The 26492-nt window shown below is 36.9% G+C and overlaps 1 protein-coding gene across 1 annotated transcript in view; it reads left to right on the forward strand.

The window, feature by feature from the left end:
* Window positions 1-26492, forward strand: part of LOC115218130 — a 413677-nt gene that overhangs the window by 221882 nt on the left and 165303 nt on the right. Inside the window, exons 9-10 of the mRNA XM_036507768.1 lie at window positions 1689-1937; window positions 24744-24837. Of these exons, the coding sequence (XP_036363661.1) occupies window positions 1689-1937; window positions 24744-24837 (343 nt within the window). The remainder of the gene's footprint in view (window positions 1-1688; window positions 1938-24743; window positions 24838-26492) is intronic.

Genomic DNA, 26492 nt, shown 5'->3' on the forward strand with positions numbered 1-26492 from the left:
AGACTAACTTTCCAACCCTATGTATTTTCTGTAATCTCCCACGATTGTTTTTGCATGTGTATGCAAGTACATGCCTACACACACACATGCTTTCCTTTCTTTCCTTACCATTTTCCTTTCCCCAACTATCATCGAATCTTTATCCCAGGTCAGACCTAGTCACGTATAGCTGCTGTTACCATTACATGTCACCTAACAAAATGCGCCTTTACATCCGTACACACACATGCTCACACGCTGATCTCATGTATGCTCGTACTAGAACATACACAAAAAATGCTCAAATGCACACATGCATGCACTCACACACACATATGCATGAAATGTGTACACTCACACTAATGCAGCAGACATACTCGCCACACACACATTTACATATGTACCAAATGCATAAACTCACGCACTCATAAAGCAGGCATACTCCAACTCACATGCACGAGTGCAAGTGTACCACCACTTCTTTTCACTTAAGATTCTCACCCACATCACCCACCGACGTGCCACAAACATTCTATCCAACTATGTGGTCCAAGAAATACGGAATTGAGGCTTCTAGTTGATGTATTTGATGTTACTAATTGTTCGGTACTTATGGCGAGAACACCATGTGACCCACCTTGACCAATATGTGCCCAATCTTCAGTAATCATGTTGCATTTCTTCCATCTCTCCATTCAGTCTCCTAAACCTGAAGAGCTAGGTTCGCGTGAAGTGCCTTCGAAACTTTAAGTTGTGTTGAGCTGAATCAGAGTGTTATTAAATACCAATATATGTACTCCTAGGAAATGTGTTGAATAACTCTTTCTTACTTTTGTCCATTCAGACGTATAAATATGTACGTGATGGGGGTGTAACCTACGTAGTATACATATAAACAGTGTTAATTTATCCATATTTCGGAGATTGAAAAAGAATGACAAACAGCTTTAATCCATTTTCGAACCTTATTGGATTCTCATCACAAGTGTCTACATCACTTGACCAATCCCAGAGAAATGAGTAGACAATCTGTTTTTATACACGACAGATCCATTAGCTTCAGAGAACTGGAGCTATTCATTTGTAAGCTGTAGGTATTTAACACTTTATTTGACACCAATAGACTGTCAATGGAGATTCGTACAAATATACAATGAGCTATTTTCAGGTTCTCTCTACCAAATCCACTCACAATGCTTTCGTCAATTTGGGGTTATAACAGAAGACACTTGTCCAATGTGCTCCTCGTTCAATCCTACAGCTTGACACTTAGGGCAAATACCTTTTGCTATAGCCCCAGAGCAACCAAAGCTTTGTGAGTAGATTTAACAGACAAAATCTCAAAGAAGCTTATCCTATATGTATGTGTGTGTGTGCATGCGTGCGTGTATATGTCTGTGTGTGTCTTTGCATTTGTGTTTGTGTGTGTCTTTGCGTTTGTGTTTGCCCTACCACCACTACTTCACCACCAGTGTTGGTTTTTTCACATTCCTGTAATGTAGCAGTTTGGCAAAAGAGATTGATTTAATAAGTACCAGGTTTTAAGCAATAAGTACTGGAGTCGATTCGTTCGACTAAAATCCTTCGAGATGGTGCCCTAGCATGGCCGTAGTTCAATGACTGAAAGAAGTAAAATATAAAATGTATACAAACAGTATTATTACAAACAGTCAATCTATGTAATAAACATTATCTTATGGTGTTTCGTTTCAGATTACTGCTGGAGAATCAAATTTTATATTTCAAGCAAACTTTTGTCTGGAACCTCAAATTATTTCACTGTTCAATTAATCAATGATGAAACAAGTGTTTTCTCAAATACGTTATCTTGTGCAAATAAATGTGAAAGGGGATCTCAACCAAGCTTTGATTTTTGCACTCCTCAAATTGATCCAGTAAAAGAATTAAAATTAAATGAAATGGAAAAATATTTCTTTAGTGGTTGGACATTGGAAAGTGTAAGTATTTGGATAGAATTCTCATTTTTAATCTATGTGTTTGTGTGTATGTGGCTGTGTGTACATATAAGTGTGGCTGTGTGTGTGCATGTGTGTGCGTAATGCGCGCGTGTGTGTGTGAATGTGCATGATTTTGCTGCATTATCATGTTACTTAAAAGTTCCTGTTTTCAATTCAGGTAATAACATATTAGTATCAAGCTCTTTGACTACTTTCTTACGTTACTTTCAATCCAGGTAATGAAACAGGTACATTAATATAAGGATATAAAGATATCTCCTTCTAATGTGGAACACAGTCATCTCTCTCTCCTTCCCATTCACTCTTTCTTCCTCTCTCACTCTCTCAAACACACACTAATACACATATACATACAAACACATGCATACACACACACTCATACATAGATAGACAGATATACATACATACACACATACATACACACACACACACATACATACATACATACATACATACATACATACATACATACATACATACATACATGCATACATACACGCACATACATACATACATACATACAGTCATACATACATACATACATACATACATACATACATACATACATACATACATACATACATACATACATATGTATACATACATCACTACACCTTGCTATGGTACCAGCTGCTACAGTGAATGCCACTGAAAGACTGACCACAATATGCTCCACACAGTTATCACTAACGACCGCTAAAGCAACCCCTGGTGTTACAGTGTTAAGCTATCAACAGACATATTCCAATGTGATATTTTTTTTCATCTGTAATACTGTTTGTATTGGCAGTGAATCCCTTGTTGGCCCTGTTCACAGAATGCGAGGGTTACATGTTGAGATATGCAGGAAAGAAAAAGGTTAATGTCATCCACACATTTTTGTTGATGACCTAAAGTGTAATATGATCAGCATCAAGAGATAGTTAGAACTACACGAAAATTTTGGAATGGAGTTTAAGCAAGAGAAATGCTTATACGTGATAGTCAATAGGGGAAAGATTGTCGACCAGACAAAGAACATGAACATCAATGGCTTGTTGATGTTCTCTAATGATGAAAGCTACAAGTACCTTGGAATTATGAGAATGTTGCAGAAGTTGGTACTGTGACTAGAGCCAGAAAAACAACAGAGTATTTCTGTAGACTCTGGAAAATATGGAATTCAGGGCTGTCTGCATTTAACAAGACCGTATCTCACAATACTTTTGCAGCACCATTGCTAATACCAACATTTGGGATATTGGATTGGACATTTGATGAGATATGCAGTCTGGACATCAAAACCAGAAAGGTACTGACCACCACGAGCAACTTCCACATTAACAGCAACACCAATAGGATATATGTGAGGTGAAATAATGATGGTAGAGGCATAGGGTTAGTCCAAACAACCTTTGGAATTTGCATTGTATCACTTAGACAACACCTGCTGAACAGTAAAACAAGAGATGAGTACATCTCATGCATACTCAAAAGAGAGAGCAATAACATCACCAGAGTTGGAGAACTACTGTGTAGGTAGTCTGAGCATACAACTGTCTTATACAACTGAAAGGAGACTGGACTAGTCAACTTAAACAGAAGCAGGCATCATACGCAAGCTTCTTACCGCACAGCTATGCCTATACACACACACACACACACACACACACACACACACACACACACACACACACACACACATATATATATATGTATGTATGTATGTATGTATGTATGTATATATATATATATGTATATATATATATATATAAATAAATAAATGGAGTTAAATGCAGGTGTTATTCAAATTTTTATACTTCCAACATATGTTTCGAAGAAAACATTGGTATTATTCGAGAAGGATTAAAATGATGAAAAACAATGCAATCTTCTCATCAGGGAAAGAAAGAGAAGCAAAACACATCAATAAGACATTTTAACCGAATGTGATTACTGCATATATGATGAAGGGAATGTTAGTACGCTACTTTAAAAAAACAAACATTAGTATATATTATGTCAAAGGCAATTTATAGAAAGAGAAGGCGGAGGAAGAAAGAAATTAGCAGAAAATTGAAAGTGGAGAAATATAGTGTGATAGGTGAATAGGAATAAAGGTTAAAGGCATGGAAATAGATATATTTAGTGGGAGTGAAATGTAAGAAGACAGTTAAAGGTCGAATTTCACAGATTGATAGAAATCACTTATATGAACTATAGGTATATTTTGCTTATGTTTGCAATTATAAATGCATTCTTTAAACGTGTTAACAAGTGGATTTTCTGAGAACAGGATGAAATAAAGTTCATCGTTACAGAGCGTGCAAAAAGATTTACCTTTATCATATGGAAATGATTTAGATAGAATATTCCAGTCCAAATCAAATTGTTTATTATGTTCTTTTAGAGACCAAATTAATTTACTAAGCCCAGTATTGTTATATTTGTTGATATGTCTAAATGTAGAGTAATGATTAGATATTCTTTTGGACAACTGAGAGGAAGAACTACCTATTTAAAAAAAGACGTCTGAACCGGAAGTAATATTACATCGATAAATAGAGTCTGCCATGGCATTGTGGATCAGTGACTGCAGGGGGAAATAAACATCCCTTGAGTGGTAACATCATCCGTGAGAAAGCGTGGAATTTACACCAGTGGTTTGACAGAGGAAACGAAGCAGAAGGCACCAAAGAACCAGAACCTAGATCATTGACAGCACCGGAGCCCGAAGATTTTCAAACCAGCAAGGGATGGTTTGACCATTTCCAGAAACGGTTTAAAATAAGGTGAGTTTCCTTGCTTGGAGAGACAGTATCAACCGACAAAGAAACCACTAAGAAGTACCTCGAGACCTTCAGGCATATCATCGAGGACAAGGGATACAAGCTGGAACAGGTTTTCATTATGGACGAAACTAGCTTGTTCTGGAAGAAGATACCTTCCAGAAAGTACATCATGAGGGACGAAGCCAGAGTCCTAGTATTTAAGGCACAGAAGGACAGAGTGAGGCTATTTAAGTGTGGCAATGCTGTTGGATTCATGATGAAACCAGGACTTACCTACAAGTTTGCGAACCCGAGGGCTTTCAAAAGTTAGAATAAAAATCTGCTGCCTGTCCACTGGATGCACTGGTTTTGATATCACGCAAGATGAGGTCAACGACCTCATCGATGCCCACTCTGAAACCCTGACAGACGAAGATTTATTGGAGTTAACGGAGTCTGCCAGCAAAGAGGGGAAGGAAGTGCTAGATCCAAAGGAAGAGGAGGATTAGAAAGGCCTGGCAATCGAATGTCAGTCCGACCTTTTAAGGACAGCAAAGGAATTGCAACGGGAGGCGGAAACATGGGATCCCTATATGGTTTGCTCTCTCCAGTTTTAAAAATACCATCGATGCTGCCATACAGACATATAAAACTCTACCAAGAAGAAACAACAACAGCAAATTCCCATCACAATGTTCAAGCCCACAAAGAAAACCTTGCACGGAAATACGACTTCTCCTAATACACCCGAAGAAGAGGCGTCACCTGAAGAGCTTTAAATCTTCTTTGCTGTGCAGACATTACCTTCATTATTTTCATCATCATCGTCTTAAATCAATATCATTCACTTTTGGTGAATAACTGTACATTTTATATTATTTTTTATTAAATTATTAATATATATATATATATATATATATATATATATATATATATATATATATATATATATACATATATATATATATATCATCATCATCATCATCGTTTAACATCCGCTTTCCATGCTAGCATGGGTTGGACGATTTGACGATTTGACTAAGGACTGGCGAACCAGATGGCTGCACCAGGCTCCAATCTTGATCTTGCAGAGTTTCTACAGCTGGATGCTCTTCTTAATGTCAACCACTCCGAGAGTATAGTGGGTGCTTTTACGTGCTACTGGCACGAGGGCCAGTCAGGCGGTGCAGGCAACAGCCACGCTCAAATGGTGTTTTTACGTGCCACATGCACAGGAGCCAGTCCAGCGGCACTGGCAACGACCACGCTCAAATATTTTTTCACATGCCACCGGCACAAGTGCCAGTATGGCAACACTGGTAACGATCACGCTCGAACGGTGCATTTAACGTGCCACCGGCACGGAAGCCAGTTAGCTGCTCTGGCAACGATCACACTCGGATGGTGCTCTTAGCGCTCCACTAGCACAGATGCCAGTCATCGAATTTGATTTCGAGGTTATGGTCTCACTTGGCTTGCAGGGTCTTCCCAAGCACAGCATATTTCCAAAGGTCTCTGTCTCTAGTCATTGCTTCGGTGAGACCTACTGTTCGAAGGTCGTGCTTCACCACTTCATCCCAGGTCTTCTTCTTCCACAGGTTCCCTCAACCGCTAGGGTGTGGCACTTTTTCACACAGCTATCCTCATCCATTCTCGTCACATGAACTTACCAGCGCAGTCGTCTCTCTTGCACAACACATCTGATGCTTCTTAGGTCTAACTTTTCTTTCAAGGTACTTACACTCTGTTGAGTATGCACACTGACATATCACATCTATCGGAGCATACTCGCTTCATTCCTTGCAAGCTTACTCATGTCCTCAGCAGTAACAGCCCATGTTTCACCTTGGTAACGGAAGCTATCAACTACTTCTAGTTTTTCTCCCTGGAATATGGCAGAAGTTGTTCACTGCACATTTTCAGTGTTTATTGCTCCTGAGCATCTGCCACATACAAAAACTATCTTCCAAAGTAGCCTTCTTTGATATTGCTACACCTCTTATGTGTCCATAGCTTACACTGGGTACATCTTATAGAGTTTCTACCTACGCCTTTTCTACAGATTGAGCAGGGCGATCAACCTGAAGGGATTTGTGGTTTGCCTGCCTTCCTACTTTTTAGGACTTTGGTTTTAGCTAAGTTGACTCTAAGGCCCTTCGATTCTAATCCTTGTTTCCACACCTGAAACTTCTCCTCTAGTTCTGATAGCGACTCAGTAATTAGAGCAAGGTCATCAGTATAGAGGAGCTCCCAGGGGCATCCTGTCTTGAATTCCTCTGTTATGGGAGGACTATGATAAATAGGAGGAAGCTGAGGACTGAACCTTGGTGGACCCCTACCTCTACCTCTACCCAGAATTCTTCACTGTACTCGTTGCCAACCATCACCTTACTGACAGCGTCCGTGTACCTGGCTTGCACAGCTCTCACTAACCATCCATCTATCCCTAGTTTCCTCATTGACCACCAGATAAGGGAATGGGGGACCCTGTCAAAGGCTTTCTCTATGTCAACAAAAGCCAGGTACAGAGGTTTATCTTTGGCTAGGTATTCTTCTGCAGCTGTCTTACCAAAAATATAGCATCAGTGGTGCTTTTCCCTGGCACGAACCCAAACTGCATCTCATCTAAACTGACTCTCTCCCTAATTAGTTGGGCTATGACCCTCTCCGTGGCCTTCATTACCTGATCCAACAACTTGATACTGCTGTAATTATTTGTATCTAAAGCGTCACCTTTACCTTTGTAACAGTTGACTATAGTGCTGCTACACCAGTCATTGGGTTTGATTCATTTGTGTATCACCTGGTTAACTATACGGGTAACTAGGCTATAGCCAACACTGCCAGATATTTTGAGGATCTCTGCAATGATTCCTGGTGGTCCGGGGGTTTTTCCTGTCTTCATACTCTTAATTACTTTATCTAGCAAGGTACTGTCGACTCGGATAGCTGGTACGTCTGTTGGGTCGACATTCGGCAGACTCTCTCTCATTCATTTTCTTTATTGAGCAACCTTTCATAGTGGCGTCTCAAAACTTCTCTCTTTGCAGCCTTCTTTAGTGCAAGTGAACCATCATCCATGCGGACACATTTCTCTCCTACAACATCACGATCCTCTCTCTCACACTGTCTTGCAACACGAAATACCTCAAGTCTTTGGTCTTCACGTTGCAGAACACTGGCAAATTTTTTCTTATCTGCTTTACCTCTGGCTAAATAAACCTGTCTCCTAGTTTCCCTTCTGACAGTCTGATACAATCCCTTGCTACCACCGTTCTTCCAGTCCCTCCAAGCCTGTTTCTTTTCTCTAATAGCCCTGTCAACAACTTTGTTTCACCACCACGTTATTTTGGGTCGAGAGGGGACTTTGCACCATCCACAGATCTAGTCAGTGGCCCTCAGCAGGTTTTCCCGTAGAAACCTCCAGCTGACTTCTACATCGTGTGAAGCTATATGCCCTTTTATTTCGTCAAAGGCTTCAAGTAATATGTCTCTAAATCTCTGAAGTTAGTTTCCTGAAGTTAGTATTGCAAACCATAAGATCATTTGCATCGCAGAACTCCAGCAGCTTGGTTCCCTCCTCATTGCAGGAACCAAAACCGTAGCCTCCATGTAAGCCATGGAAGTCCCCTGTATGTTATCCAACATGTCCATTGAAGTCACCAGCCACAAAGAGAAGGTCCCTGTCATTCGTCAACGAGGTAGTCTGCAAGAGGGTGTCATAGAATCGGTCTTTCTATCCATCGGGTAGCCTCGACCGAGGGACATAGGCTGAGATAATGGTTGCTAACCCATGATGAAGCACTAATCTAATCTTAAGTATTCTGTCGCATACTCTGATTATCTCGATTACCTTATCCACCCAATTCTTTTCAAGAAGTATACCCACGCCCCCGACCCCATCAGTGTTCCCTGCACAGAAAATCTTGTACCTGTGTTCTTTACCTGTGAGAAACCTAGCGGAACCGCCTCTCCACCATACTTCTTGGATGCAGCACATATCGACACATCTCCGTTCAAGCATCTCAACAATCTCACTAGACCTACCTTTCAGTGTGTCGACGTTGAGAGTGCCAGCTCTGAGGGTGTGGGAGGTATGGTCCCTTGAGACCCTGGGGCGGGGCACAGCAGCGTCATGTTCCTGAAAAGAGAGCTCGCATTTGGCAGAATTCACAAACAAACAATAGCCTTAAGTTCAACCTGCATATACTACACTATCATATTTTTGCACTATATGATCACTACCTTACATAGGAGATAAACCCTAAGTAGGGGTGGGGAAGGCACAAAGCCTTTAGAAATGTTCATAGGAGACAACCAACAGATGACAAAGGATAGGGACTTCCGGTACAGGTGGAGGGGGCGGGCGTACCGCGAACTAGCAAACTTAGACGAGTATATATATATATATATATATATATATAAATTCAGGGTTAATACTTGATAAATGTAAGCACCTGTATATGCCAGCTAGTGGTATAGGTGATAGGATATATGTATCAAAAGAAAAACAGGACGCAAAGGATTTTGCGGTACACATATTTCGGGCTTCATTGAACAACTTATATCAATGCATAATTGATGTAACAGGTAGATCAAAAGCCTTCTTCAGCCGCGTACAATTACCAAACCAAAGACATGTATCACATTATAGCAGGTTTGATAAAAAGTTTAGGAAAAAACCGACTTTCATTGGGAAAGTAAATCCTCATAGGCGTATATGGCATTGCGAGACTCCAAAACAAATCGTCCATACCGTTTTTTCACTCGATAAAGAATGAAGGAATTGGATGTTGAGAGAAAGGGGAAAGGAGGGGAAGGGGGTGAAGCCTTAATGAAGTTGGGATCACAAAAAAGAAAAAATGTATATGCATAAATTTAAACATAATTATAAAGGATAATAATAAATATAAAATATAATAAAAAAAAGTAAAGATGTAAAAAAATAAGTATATAAAGATACAAAGGATGTCACGTATAGGGCCATAAATTCTAGAAATGTATTGTGAAAGTGTAAAAGGTACAAGAAATAAAGGGTAAAAGATAAAATAAAAAGAAAATAAAAATAAAATAAAAATCGAAAAATGAAGACGAAAAATAAAAGAATAAAAAATAAATAAATAAAAAATAATAAAAAAAGGTGAACATAAAGATAAAGTGAGATAAAAATAAAGGGATACAGGAGAATACATGGCGGTTAGAGATGATGGGTTAGAGTTTTGATGCCGTGGTGAGTGTCGTAAATTATTTTTAATTATTTGGGGGAGGGGAGCAATATAGTAGTGGGCGAATGGTCATTCTAAGCTACATGCTCAAATGTAATGAGTCTGTATGTATGTGTGTGTCTATATACTTATCTACTTTCAAATATAAAAGCGTCTGGTACTAGTCCGGGGTCGGTGTTATTATCAGTCAACATATACACGCACATGTATATATATATATATATATATATATATATATATATATATATATACATACATACATACACCCATATATATATATACACCCATATATAAGCACACACGCGCATACATATGTATATACACATACACAAATACTCACACATATAATCTCTATCTATCTATCTATCTATCTATCTATCTATCTATCTATCTATCTATCTATCTATCTATCTATCTCTCTCTCTCTCTCTCTCTCTCTCTCTATATATATATATATATATATATATATATATATATATATATAGAGAGAGAGAGAGAGAGAGAGAGAGAGCAGCTAAACTCCAAACCACTAATAGTTGTAATTCTGAACTGGAAAGAGAAATAAAAATGTTTACCCTCTCCTTTCTGGACTATGCATAGTTTCGGCAAACTTTTTGTAAATAAAATTAATTTATTTACCACTGGCGTTGCCTCGTCAGCGGAAAAGCCAAGGACTACCATATATTCACGAGGCGATAACAAGCATGCCTCGAGTCTATATGCTATAAATTTTCAAAATATTTTTTCCTTTCTCACTTGACCGCTGGTAACGGAGAATCTTTCTAGAATTTTTTGCTACCCTAAAATTTATTAATTAATGATTTTTTGGCTAATTTTGAAATTAAATCGGCAGTTTATATTTACTGCTGAGAAAACCGCGCGAATGCGGTGGATTTTGAAAATTTATAGCATATAGACGTGAGGCTTTTATGCTGACGAGGCAACGCCAGTGGTAAATAAATAAATTTTATTTACAAATGTTTGCCGAAACTATGCATAGTTCAGAAAGGAGAGGGTAAACGTTTTTATTTCTCTTTCCATTTCAAAATTACAACTATTAGTGGTTTGGAGTTTATCTGCTCTTTCTAGTGTGTGTTGGATGTCCTATTATGGCCATCCATTGTATGTTTGAATGTATATTATATAGTCTATTGACTATTTTTTCTTTCTCACTTGACCGCTGGTAGCGGAGAATTTTTCTAGAATTTTTGCTACCCTAAAATTTATATATATATATATATATATATACTCACATATACACACACGCACGTACACACATATATATATACACATACACACAAAGAAAAAACGCGCATACACCTACATACAAATATCTACGTATACACGCACATGTGCATACACACACACACACACACACACACATATGTATATATATACATATACACACATACATATACAGGCATATATATACACATACATATACATACGCATGCATACGCCCACATGTATGCGTCCGTACATGTTCACACAAGTTCATGCATACACACACCTGCGTACATATGCATACATACATACATACGTATACACACGTGCATATGTGCATATAAGTACATATATACAAACACACCCAAAAGCATAAACATACACATATGCATATATACACCCACATGCACAGAAATCTGTACACCCATTCACATGCATATATATCCCTATGCACTCGTACAAAAAAGTACAAATATATATATATATACACATACACATATACATATATACACCCATACATCCATATATTACACACAGCTACACGCACACACACAGACATACTCACATGCACACATATGCCCATATGCACATATACTCACATGTGTGCGAGTGTGTGTACATTACCGAAGGTACATACTTCCACGCAAGGATACGTGTAACTCTCGAAAGATATAGATCTCCACACCTATACGTTCGAAGATTCATTCATGCACACACGCAAAAGAACTCACATATTCCAAATGTTTGTCTCAAATACGGTGGTGTAACAATTATAAATAAATAATTAGCAAGTTAATGATGTGTAAGGGTAAAGCAGAAAAAAAAGTAAAAGATGCGGTAAAATTAGAGAAAAATAAAAACAAAAATAAAAATAGGGAACAATAAAGTAAACAAAAACTTAGAGAATTAAAGATTAAGAAATTAAAAATAAAGGAGAAAATAAAGATAAGACTAAAATTAAAGTAAAATGAAGATAAAAAAATACTAATGAAAGAATAAAATAGGGCTGAAAGAGTAAACTGAGAATAAAAATAAAGGTGAATGTAAACGTAAAAGCCCAGAAAGGAAAGGGTGGAGTTAGGAAGACAGTTTAATGTGATAGCTCAATCCACATTGAATAACAATCGTGAACTTAATTATACCAATTGTAATAGCTGTATAACTAGCATTAATAATAATAATAACGCAGAACACAGTTCCAATATCAGGACTCGAAGTGGAGGAAATATAGACCAAAACAACTTAAATAGCACCAATAGTGATAATAACAGTAACAACGGCGAAAATACTAGCAGAGCTTCCATCCACCACAATAGTAACCTCAACAGTAACCATAGCGAAATTACCTGCCCAAGGAGTAATAACAGACGGCCGGGAATTGCAAATTGCGGATGCAACTGTGAAGATGCACCCGCCTGTCGTTTACGCGGAAAATGTTTAGCTAAAAACGTAATTTATTCCTGTGAAGTAAGTACCCAATTAAACACACTTACCTACATTGATTGCTCATCCGTCTGGAAATCCAGATTCTATAACCACCGGTCATCCTTTAGGCTCAAACACAAGGCTAGTAGTACCTCTTTATCTAGAAAAATTTGGGAGCTTAAAGACAATAATATAGATTTTAGCCTTAGGTGGTCCATTATCGGATCAGCCGCGCCTTATAAAAATAATAGAACAGGGTGCCAACTGTGTTGCGTAGAACTCCTGAATATCATTAAATTCAAGGAGAAAAACAAATTAATTAATAAAAGATCTGAATTTAAAACATCTTGTATGCATAAATTAACTAAAACCTTCAAATATTACAAGGCTTAGGCTCATATACATAACTCACTTCTCGATTACTTTTCCTATCTCATTTTCCACTTCTATACTTTGATATTGAGTCTATTTCCTTGAATTTTTTTCCCGTGTATTTTTTTTACCCCCCTCACCTCTCTTATTTCGCTTACGATCGTTCCCTAATTTCTCTTTTTCCTGCCTATGTCTTCCTAACTCCACAATTTCCTTTCTGATTGTTCTCCTACCTTTCTGGGTTTTTACGTTTACATTCACCTTTATTTTTATGTTATTTTTATTTTTATTCTCAGTTTACTCTTTCAGCCCTATTTTATTTTTATTCTTTCATTAGTATTTTTTTATCTTCATTTTACCTTTATTTTAGTCTTATCTTTATTTTCTCCTTTATTTTTAATTTCTTAATCTTTAATTCTCTAAGTTTTTGTTTACTTTATTGTTCCCTATTTTTATTTTTGTTTTTATTTTTCTCTAATTTTACCGCATCTTTTACTTTTTTTTCTGCTTTACCCTTACACATCATTAACTTGCTAATTATTTATTTATAATTGTTACACCACCGTATTCGAGACAAACATTTGGAATATGTGAGTTCTTTTGCGTGTGTGCATGAATGAATCTTCGAACGTATAGGTGTGGAGATCTATATCTTTCGAGAGTTACACGTATCCTTGCGTGGAAGTATGTACCTACGGTAATGTACACACACTCGCACACATGTGTGTATATGTGTATATGGGCATATGTGTGCATGTGAGTATGTCTGTGCGCGTGCGTGTAGCTGTATGTATATATATGGATGTATGGGTGTATATATGTGTATGTGTATATATATATATATATATATTTGTACTTTTTTTGTACGAGTGCATAGGGATATATATGCATGTGAATGGGTGTACAGATTTCTGTGCATGTGGGTGTATATATGCATATGTGTATGTTTATGCTTTTGGGTGTGTTTGTATATATGTACTTATATGCACATATGCACGTGTGTATACGTATGTATGTATGTATGCATATGTACGCAGATGTGTGTATGCATGAACTTGTGTGAACATGTACGGACGCATACATGTGGGTGTATGCATGCGTATGTATATGTATGTGTATATGTATGTGTGTATATATATATACATACATATATATGTGTGTGTGTATAGACATGGGATCTTTTCATTTCCAAGGCCTGTTTTTTCAGATTTTTCCTACTTAACCAAACAATTTGAAACTTCGTATACTGGTAGAATGTGTCAAAAGAAAACATAATTGTAAACCAGAATGAAAACGGAATTGTAATTTCAAAGTTTAACGTTGTTTAATAATTAGAATTTTAACCAATGGTATTCGGTCTTTCGGCTTCATATTATTTACTCCGTCTCAATAGACGTAAACGGCTATTTTGCTGACGTATTTAACATACGTGAAATGTAAACACCCGGTTACCGTATTATTAACTAACTTATATATTAAACTTATATATTATATAACTAACTTAGTTTTTGTAAATTTTCGTATATTTTTTGTGATTTTTATTCCTTTCTTTATTCGTGTAACTTTTATTTCTGTAACTTTTTATCTTTGACAATCTTTCGTATGTGTGTGTATATATGTATGGCCGATTCAGTGTTTACATTATTTCGAGTTAAAACGAAAGATTACCTTTGCTATGTAGAAAATAATGAGGTTGACTCAATGGAATAATGACAGTGATCGAAGATATAGACAAAATTTTCTTTGGTAATCTTTCGTTTTAACTCGAAATAATGTAAACACTGAATCTGCCATACATACATACACACACACACATACATGCATACATACATATACACATACACCGAGTAAAAAATTTCAGTTATCTCTCTCTGTCTCTTCACACACACTAACAGAAGTACTTCACTTACACAACATACTTTCTGTCTCCCACACCCCATCAAACACACACACACGCACACAAAACACAGACCTACGCACAGCTGTCTACGTCACAAAATAGCTTTCTACGTCACACTAAGATAATGCAGTTAATTATTTCAAATGAAAACAAACAATACGATTGGTTAAAATTCGCAGATTTAATCTACCCTTAAAGTTATAAAATACATTTTTCTCAAATAAACAAGTTGAAACTAGTGTTTTCTTTTGAGACACTCTACCAGTATACGAAGTTTCAAATTATTTAGTTAACTAGAAAAATCTGACAAAACAGGCCTTGGAAATGAAAAGGTCCACATATATATATACATGTGCGTGTATATGTTGACTGATAATAACACCGACCCCGGACTAGTACCAGACGCTTTTATATTTGAAAGTAGATAAGTATATAGACACACACATACATACAGACTCATTACATTTGAGCATGTAGCTTAGAATGACCATTCGCCCACTACTATATTGCTCCCCTCCCCCAAATAATTAAAAATAATTTACGACACTCACCACGGCATCAAAACTCTAACCGCCATGTATTCTCCTGTATCCCTTTATTTTTATCTCACTTTATCTTTATGTTCACCTTTTTTTTTATTATTTTTTTATTTATTTAATTTTTATTCTTTTATTTTTGTCTTTATTTTTCGATATTTGTTTTCTATTTTCTTTTTATTTCCTTTTTATTTTTTTACTTTTTATTTTATCTTTTACCCTTTATTTCTTGTACCTTTTACACTTTCACAATACATTTCTAGAATTTATGGCCCTATACGTGACATCCTTTGTATCTTTATATACTTATTTTTTTACATCTTTACTTTTTTTATTATATTTTATATTTATTATTATCCTTTATAATTATGTTTAAATTTATACATATACATTTTTTCTTTTTTGTGATCCCAACTTCATTAAGGCTTCACCCCCTTCCCCTCATTTCCCCTTTCTCTCAACATCCAATTCCTTCATTCTTTATCGAGTGAAAAAACGGTATGGACGATTTGTTTTTGAGTCTCGCAATGCCATATACGCCTATGAGGATTTACTTTCCCAATGAAAGTCGGTTTTTTCCTAAACTTTTTATCAAACCTACTATAATGTGATACATGTCTTTGGTGTGGTAATTGTACGCGGCTGAAGAAGGCTTTTGATCTCTCTCTCTCTCTCTCTCTCTCTCTCTCTCTCTCTCTATATATATATATATATATATATATATATATATATATATATATGTATGTATGTATAATTATCAATAATAACAAAGTGTAAAATTAATTAATTACTCTTTTACTCTTTTACTTGTTTCAGTCACTTGACTGCGGCCATGCTGGAGCACCGCCTTTAGTCGAGCAAATCGAACCCGGGACTTATTCCTTGTGAGCCCAGTACTTATTTTATCGGTCTCTTTTGCCGAACCGCTAAGTAACGGGGACGTAAACACACCAGCATCGGTTGTCAAGCAATGCTTGGGGGACAAACATACACACACATATATATATATATATATACATATATACGACAGGCTTCTTTCAGTTTCCGTCTACCAGATCCACTCACAAGGCATTGGTCGGCCCGGGGCTATAGCAGAAGACACTTGCCCAAGATGCCACGCAGTGGGACTGAACCCAGAACCATGTGGTTGGTTAGCAAGCTACTTACCACACAGCCACTCCTGCGCCTATATCAATAATTTCACCAAGTAGAATTCGGCATGAAAAAGGACCATTTCACGGTAAACTTAAGTAATACTTTATAAGTAGGGTTCAGCAAAGATTTGCTTTACCACATTCCGAAGTTTAGAAAAAGGAGCTAAAAAACCTTAGCTATTTCTTCTACTTTAAAAAGGGACTCCCAGAAAAACCAAAAAAACTTGAAAACAATCCACGCTGGCAGAGAGGAAAAATAACGAAAATCAATCTATATCTGGTCACCCATGTACGCGTTTTGGAATTAGATCGGTATAAAGAATATAGAATTATACTTTACCCAACCATTTTCTTCATCAGCATGGTCCTCCAACAATATTAAATATTAAAAATATTAAATTCGAAAGCACTGGAAGAATTGAACATATCTCTCCACCTAACGGTATCAGACAGATCATATTCGGTGTTAATACCGCCGAATTCAAAATACGAATGAGGTTCATCACCTTCCCCTGCCCATCCGTGTGTGTCGTCAAGTAAAATACTACAGAAAAATCTGTAGTTTGTTATCAGGGAGAAAATTCTATTATCATGGGAGTCCCTTTAACAAAAATTTTTGTGGGGTTGTAGACAGCACCACGTGCAGGTTGATACATTATAGCTCTTTTTCTTTTCAAGTTGGTGGTCAAGCCAAAATCATCACAAACCGAGTTATATGTAGATACAAGAGATTGCAGACCTGTTTCAGAATGACTGACAAGATCACAATCGTCAACATACAAGAGTTCCCAAATGAGTGAAGTGAAAACCTTCGTTTTGAATTTCAGTCTGGTCAGATTAAAAACATTCCCAGTTCGATATTTTATGTAAATACCCTAATCTGAGTTCTGAAAAGTGTGTGTTAGCCCAACAGCACAGTATATTGCGAAGAGGGTGGGTGCATCATGGTCTCCTTGCTTTACTCCATTTTCCATGGCAAAAGATTCAGAGAGCCTATCACCAAAATTAACTCTTTCATACCTTGATGCAAAACCCAGATCATGTTTACAAATTTTTCTGGGCAACCTATTTTTCTTAGAATTAGACACAGGGAATTTCGATTAACAGTTTCGAATGTTTTGCTCAAATCAACAAAAGAATGGTATAGGGGAAGATTTTGTTCAATGCACTTTCTCTGCAAGTGTCTGATAGTAAAGATACCATCAACTGTGCCCCTGGAGGAGCTAAAACCACACCGAGACGCAAACACCATATTTGGAAAAATGAAAGTATTTAAACATTCTAACAGAATGTAATGAATACCTTTCTAACCACAGACAAAAGCGAAATCCCACGAGAATTACCACACTGATCCTTTGGCCCCAATTTATACAAGGAGACTAAAATGGCATCAATCCAGTCTTGAGGCACTTTCTCAGTTCTCCTACATCACAAATTAATATATTTAAAAGTTCAAACATTTTGTCGCTCCCATATTTCAAGACTTCTGCACAGATTCCATCAGACTTTGGAGACTTATTGTTACTCAGCTTATTCACAGCTAGATAAATGTCCTTTAGAGTTGGTTCAAATGACATCTCTTCTATAATAGGAAGGTGCTCCATTTTTTCTATCATCCTCATGTCAACGGATGATGGTCTATTCAAAAGTGCAGAAAAATGTTCTACCAAGTGCTTATGAGTAGAAGCAGCGACAGTCAGAAGCAAACTTCCATTTGCTGTTCTCACTGGAGCTATTGAAGACGATTTTGGGCCTTATACCACCTCAACATAAGAGTTAAGGGTTATATATATATATATATATATATATATATATATATATATATATATATATATATATATATATATATATATATATGTATACTAGCAGAATTTCCCGGCGATGCTCGGGGCTGAATGGCTTGAAAGTACTGTTAATGATTGCACTGAATTATGATGATTATTCAGGCAAATATTGATATAAGTTTACGGTGGGAGATAAGGACTTAGCGATCAAACGTGTGCCATTGCATTGTTTTAGGGGAACCAAATTTCTAATGAGCATTATAGGGGCACCAACTTTAAGTTTGAGAATGTGTGGTGGTAGTCCGGGGTGCTCAAAGGAATTGAGTACCTCTATAGGATAGTTGATGACGTCCTCTGGGTCAGGAGTTGTATCGATAGACTTATATACATAGACATCCCCAGGAATGAGTTTTAGCATTTCATCATTAATATGGTGAACAGTTTTATTCCTCAGGGCCAGAATAGCCCTTTGGCCAATCCAATCCATATTCTGATAATTAGCTTGTAGATCTGGGAACACTGCTTCTCTGAGATCAGAAGGCGTTTTAACAATGGTACAAATGGAATCGATGGCAATATTACCATTTTCATCCCCTGGTATTTTGCCTTCGCCAAGTGCAAGGAGGGTGTGAGAAAATGCTGCTGATGTGATATTACGTCGCATATGAGCACGCATATTGGTGTGAAGTTTGAGAGTCTTCACCAGTGGCCACAATGTGGATGACTTAAGACACGCACTTACTGCATCAGCTGTAGTCCCTTTGGGAATAACGGGAAGTGTTTGTCGGAAGTCCCCTGAAAGAAGAAGTGTTATGCCTCCCATGGGAGCTGAAGAGTGTTTGATGTCTCTGAGAGATCTATCTAGTGCCTCAAGAGCACCTCTGTAGGCCATCGTGCATTCATCCCAAACGATAAGCTTGCATCGTCTTAAGGCTTCTGCCTGATCGGAGCTGTTACTGATGTTGCAAGTTGGTGTCTCAGTCTTCGCTAAGTCAAGCGGAAGCTTGAAAGTGGAGTGAGCTGTCCTGCCGCCTGGCAACAAAGTAGCCGCAATTCCAGATGATGCCACAGCTAGGGCAATGCCTTGTGTTCGCCTAATCTCAGCCAATATTAATTTGTTGAGAAAAGTTTTCCCAGTGCCCCCAGGAGCGTCCAGGAAAAGAATCCCCCAGCTTTGGGCCGGACTGAATTAACAACGGAGTTGTAAGCGAACTTCTGTTCTGGAAGGAGCTTTGGCTCATTGTCGGCTATGTACTCGGCAAGCTCGTCAACATTAAAACATGTCTCACGCAGCAAATGTGAAGACAGAGTGTTTGTGCGTTCCCGGTTTGTTGAAGGTAGGCCATAGACCGGCAAGGCACTACCGCCCATATCAAGTACAGTATCTTCGAACGTAGTTTGTTACCACACAGCCACACATGCCCCTATGTGTGCGTGTGTCTGTACGTGTGTGTATGGGTAGATATATTATGCATGTATATATGTGTACATATTACATGTACATCTATATATATATATACATCTACACATAAAATACAAAATAGAAAGTTATATCTTGATATCGCTAGTGATAACAATACTCAAAATATATAACAGACTGGAATTGTAGGCCCGTCTCTTGCAATTTCGATCAATTGGATCTTGTCCTCCCTCTTGTATAGAAGTGTACGGCTGCAGCGAAATTCATTTTTGGACTTTCTTCTATCGAAGGCAATTTAACAAAAATGCTTCCGTAAAGACGGTGAAAATATTGTCAATTTCCCCAAACAGGGACACAATTCAATTTTGAAACAATAACCAAAGCCCCTTCTCCGAAAGGGGGAGGGTTACGGTTTACAATTATTTAACAAATGCAACACAACAACGTTTCCCTGACGAGGAACCAACAAATGTGATTACAATAGTCAAACAGTAATAATAATAACAGCAAACCTTTTTAATTTATCCCCATTTATGTGAAACCACTTATTCAAGTTCAAGTCATTGATGCAATTTTATACGAATTGCTAATACACACACACATAATAAAGGTGAAAAATTGAATGTTAATTTGATTAATATGAATTGAAAACCAGTGGTGTAGCATATAAGACCATAGCGGATCTTCTTCTAGCAAAAAGGATGACCAGTATTAATTGCTCATCCCTTTTATATAAATACTGTCACTTTAATTGTTGCACACTTGCAAAGAGAAAGGAGGAGAAAGTGTAGTGGTAATGGTAGGAGTGAAGCACTTGAAATGAAAGAGGGAAATCGTAAAATATTGAGTTTTCTCGAATCTTTGCTTAATTGGGGGTGAAATTGAAAAAACTTTACATGCCATGACCCAATGGAATTTACTTGGAAATATGATAGGTAAATTCCAATTGAAGAAATTCTATATTTTAGAATTGTATAAAAAATGAACGGTTTGGGAGGCAGAGAAAATCTGCCTTTTATCATAAGACTAGCAGAATTGCTCGGGGCTGAATTGCTTGAAAGTACTGTTAATGATTGCACTGAATTATGATGACTATTCAGGCAAATATTGATATAAGTTTACGGTGGGAGATAAGGACTAAACGATCAAACGTGTGCCATTGCATTGTTTTGGGGGTACCAAATTTCTAATGAGCATTATAGGGGCACCAACTTTAAGTTTGGGAATGTGTAGTGGTATTCCGGGGGGCTCAAAGGAATTGAGTACCTCTATAGGATAGTTGATGACGTCCTCTGGGTCAGGAGTTGTATCGATAGACTTATATACATAGACATCCCCAGGAATGAATTTTAGCATTTCATCATTAATATGGTGAACAGTTTTATTCCTCGGGGCCAGAATAGCCCTTTGGCCAATCCAATCCATATTCTGATAATTAGCTTGTAGATCTGGGAACACTGCCTCTCTGAGATCAGAAGGCGTTTTAACAATGGTACAAATGGAATCGATGGCAATATTACCATTTTCATCCCCTGGTATTTTGCCTTCGCCAAGTGCAAGGAGGGTGTGAGAAAATGCTGCTGATGTGATATTACGTCGCATATGAGCACGCATATTGGTGTGAAGTTTGAGAGTCTTCACCAGTGGCCACAATGTGGATGACTTAAGACACGCACTTACTGCATCAGCTGTAGTCCCTTTGGGAATAACGGGAAGTGTTTGTCGGAAGTCCCCTGAAAGAAGAAGTGTTATGCCTCCCATGGGAGCTGAAGAGTGTTTGATGTCTCTGAGAGATCTATCTAGTGCCTCAAGAGCACCTCTGTGGGCCATCGTGCATTCATCCCAAACGATAAGCTTGCATCGTCTGAAGACTTCTGCCTGATCGGAGCTGTTACTGATGTTGCAAGTTGGTGTCTCAGTCTTCGCTAAGTCAAGCGAAAGCTTGAAAGTGGAGTGAGCTGTCCTGCCGCCTGGCAACAAAGTAGCCGCAATTCCAGATGATGCCACAGCTAGGGCAATGCTTTGTGTTCGCCTAATCTCAGCCAATATTAATTTGTTGAGAAAAGTTTTCCCAGTGCCCCCAGGAGCGTCCAGGAAAAGAATCCCCCAGCTTTGGGCCGGACTGAATTAACAACGGAGTTGTAAGCGAACTTCTGTTCTGGAAGGAGCTTTGGCTCATTGTCGGCTATGTACTCGGCAAGCTCATCAACATTAAAACATGTCTCACGCAGCAAATGTGAAGACAGAGTGTTTGTGCGTTCCCGGTTTGTTGAAGGTAGGCCATAGACCGGCAAGGCACTACCGCTCATATCAAGTACAGTATTTTCGAAAGTAGTTTGTTACCACACAGCCACACATGCCCCTATGTGTGCGTGTGTGTGTATGGGTAGATATATTATGCATGTATATATGTGTATATATATATGTGTACATATTACATGTACATCTATATATATATATACATCTACACATAAAATACAAAATAGAAAGTTATATCTTGATATCGCTAGTGATAACAATACTCAAAATATATAACAGACTGGAATTGTAGGCCCGTCTCTTGCAATTTCGATCAATTGGATCTTGTCCTCCCTCTTGTATAGAAGTGTACGGCTGCAGCGAAATTCATTTTTGGACTTTCTTCTATCGAAGGCATTTTAACAAAAATGCTTCCGTAAAAACGGTGAAAATATTGTCAATTTTCCCAAACAGGGACACAATTCAATTTTGAAACAATAACCAAAGCCCCTTCTCCGAAAGGGGGAGGGTTACGGTTTACAATTATTTAACAAATGCAACACAACAACGTTTCCCTGACGAGGAACCAACAAACGTGATTACAATAGTCAAACAGTAATAATAATAACGACAAACCTTTTTAATTTATCCACATTTATGTGAAACCACTTATTCAAGTTCAAGTCATTGATGCAATTTTATACGAATTGCTAATACACACACACACACACACACACACACACACACACACACACACACACATAATAAGGGAATACTTTCACTTTAATAGTTTCACACTGGCAAAGAGAAAGGAGGAGAAAGTGTAGTGGTAATGGAAGGAGTAAAGCCTTTGAAGTGAAAGAGGGAAATGGTAAAATATTGAGTTTTCTCGAATTTTTGCTTAATTGGGGGTCAAATTGAAAGAAATTTGTATGCCATGACCGAATGGTAGTACTTGGAAAAATCATAGGTAAACTCTAATTGAAGAAATTTTGTGAGGAGTAAATCGTTATGTATTTATTTGTTTCTGTTTGCTGTGTATTATTTTTTGAGTAGTGGTTTAAGGTACACTTGCAAAGAGAAAGTAGGAGAAATTAGGGTGATAGCATGAGTGAAGCAGTTCATCCCTGTTATATAAATAGTTTCACTTTAATCGTTGCACACTTGCAAAGGGAAAGTAGCAGAAAGTGTGGTGGTAATAGTAGGAGTGAAGCACTTTAAATGAAAGAGGGAAATCGTAAAATATTTACTTTTCTCGAATTTTTGCTTAATTGGGGGGGAAATTTAAAAAACTTTACATGCCACGACCCGATGGAACCTACTTGTAAAAATGATAGGTAAATTCTATATTGTAGAATTGTATAAAAAACAAACGGTTTGGGAGGCAGATAAAATCTGCCTTTTATCATAAGAGATAAGATATATATATATATATATATATATGAGACGCCATGATAGATCGTTAGCTACTACACACATTTTATTTCTCTCCTTGTTTTTTTCTGTGTATCTTTCTGTAGACGAGCGTAGGCTCGAAACGTAAACGACTTTTTCTATTCCTGAGCACTATACTAATACATCTGTTTGTTTGTACACCACTTGCCTTCGTCTTTTGTTTATTTTCGTAAACTTCCCTTTATATATATACTAGCAGTATCGCCCGGCGTTGCTCAGGTTTGTAAGGGAAATAACTATAAAGCATTTTTAGAGAGTTATAGCCAAAAAATAGCATAAAAATGGGAAAAAAATGATGGTAAATTTTTTTTGAGTTAAAAAAGGTCGAGTTGCGTCCCCTAGACAGTCTGTGGTTTGTGTTTCTGATTCTCGACCCCATGTCGAATTTATCGATTTTTTTCCGAACTGGGGGAACTTTTCAAAATTTTCGCTGCGTTAGTTTTGAATTATGACATTGGGCTATGTGTGTGTCAAGTTTCATCAGAATCGGTTGAAAGCCGTGGTCAGGGTGAGGGTACAACCAAACAGACACACAGAAACACATACAGACAAACTGCCGTTTATATATATATAGATATGTATGTCCATTCAAAATGTGACCGCGTGTGTACTGTTGGCGACTTTTTTTCCTCCGTCTTCTCTTCTCTGGATCTTTCCTTTTCCTATGTTTCTGACGAAGAGCTCTGCTCGAAACGTTAAACCGTCCTTCTTCCTTTCCTTCCTGAGCGTCCAATAATACTATATTTGTTCCACGTCCTCGCATTGCTGTGTTTTCTCTTTGTGTTTTCATGTTTGGATTAACTTTATATATTTATATATATATATATATATATATATATATATATATATATATATATATATATATATATATATATATATATATATATATATACATATTTACACACACACACACACATATATATATATCTTAGGAAAATATACAGGGCAGGAAAATTATAGAAATTTTTCTACCAGTGGCCTAGCATGCAGAAAATAGTCAATAGACTATATATTATTCATATAAAATTAGTGTACATTTAAGAGGTTCCCTGACAGGACACCTAACATGCTAGAAGGACCAGCCAAATTTCAAACCATGGATTTTATATATATATATGTATATATATATACACACACATATATATATACATTCATACATACATTCATACATTCATTACATACATACATACATACATACATACATACATACATACATACATATATAGATATGTGTGTGTGTGTGTGTATGTGTGAGTGTGTGTTACATGCAACGTGCTTTAAATTTTAATCAATTCTTTGCAGATTTATTTGATGAACTTGAATACTTCAGCTACTTATAGATGCTCACTCGATGACCCTGGTGCCAAAATCAAAGGCTGTCAGCTAAAGCCCGAAGGTAAATTATATCATATGTCTAGGTAGTTAGCGAGTAATAAATATATATATATATTTAAAATTAAATAAGTGTAGAAATTGATATTAATCTATTAAAACCAGTGGCCTAGCATATTTTAAAAAAATCCGAAGATTAAAAAATTTTACTTACAAAAGTTAGAGGACTGAACACTAAAAAAACGACTGCCTATATGCTAGATATAGACGTCAAAATCGCCATTTTCCACGAAGAATGTAATCTTAAGAAAAAATTTAGCTGAATTCTTCGTGGAAAATGGTTATTTTGACGTCTATATCTAGCATATAGGCAGTCATTTTTTTAATGTTCAGTCCTCTAACTTTTGTATATATATATATATATATATACAGAGAGAGAGAGAGAGAGAGAGAGAGGGAGAGTGATAGAGAGAGAGAGAGTTAGAGAAAAGAGAAATCACTACTAATCCAAATAAGTATTTGTGCAGAAGAAATTAGTGAAGTTGAAGCTGCTTACAGAATATATGAAGTTATTTGAATTTTAAAACATACATAATACATCATCATCATCATGTAGCATTCATGTATGCATGAGTAGGACACTCACACACATTCCTATATATATATATATATATATGTATAAAATGCAGTTTACATTAAAACACATTAAGAGACTTCCATCATAGGAATCCTTTACGCTAGAAAGAACAGTTAAAGTCCAAACCACTAATTAGGGATAAATTCTGGAAGGGAATGAAAAATAAAAACATTTACCATCTAATTCCTGGACCATGGTTTCTGACTTATTTTAGTAAATAAAAATTATTATTTACCAGGCGAAGTCTTTATCAACAGGGACGCCATAGATTAAATATATAAATATAAATATATAAATATATTTAATCTATGGCGTCCCTGTAGATAAAGACATCGCCTGGTAAATAATAATCTTTATTTACGAAAATAAGTCAGAAACCATGGTCCAGAAATTAGATGGTAAATGTTTTTATTTTTTATTCCCTTCGAGAATTTATCCCTAATTAGTGGTTTGGACTTTAACTGTTCTTTCTAGCGTAAAGGATCCCTATGATGGAAGCCTCTTAATGTGTTTTAATGTAAACTGTCTTTTTTATATGAATGATATATAGTCTATTGACTAATCTTTTTACACTAGGTCACTGGTAGTAAAAATTTCTAAAATTTTTATTACCCTAATATTATTAACTATATATATATATATATATATATATATACATACATACACACACAGACATACAGACACACACACACTTATACGAGGTCTGATCAACGACTATCTGGACTGTTGCCATGGAAATGAAACCAAAGCATGCAAAGTAAAGCCACTTGGCACAGCTTGACATTGAACTCTGCTTTTAATGTTCTAGCTCACTTTTTTGCTTGGAAGGAATGTGTATAGCGTGTGATCATCACATTGACTATGACAGATAAAGCTGTCATGGTGACACCTCAGAAGCCTACGCAAAGTTGCAAAAAATGTATGGAGAACAGCGTATGAGCCGCATACAAATGTACAAATAGCTCAGATGTTTCCAAGATGGCTGAAAAAATGTTAATATTAACGACCGTTCTGGGAGATACGTAACCAGCGGAACTGAGAAAAACATTGCAAATGTTCGTGCAGCTGTGAAGGGAAATCAT

This window comes from Octopus sinensis, linkage group LG12 (assembly GCF_006345805.1).
Source record: "Octopus sinensis linkage group LG12, ASM634580v1, whole genome shotgun sequence".
NCBI classification, from domain to species: Eukaryota; Metazoa; Mollusca; class Cephalopoda; order Octopoda; family Octopodidae; genus Octopus; species Octopus sinensis.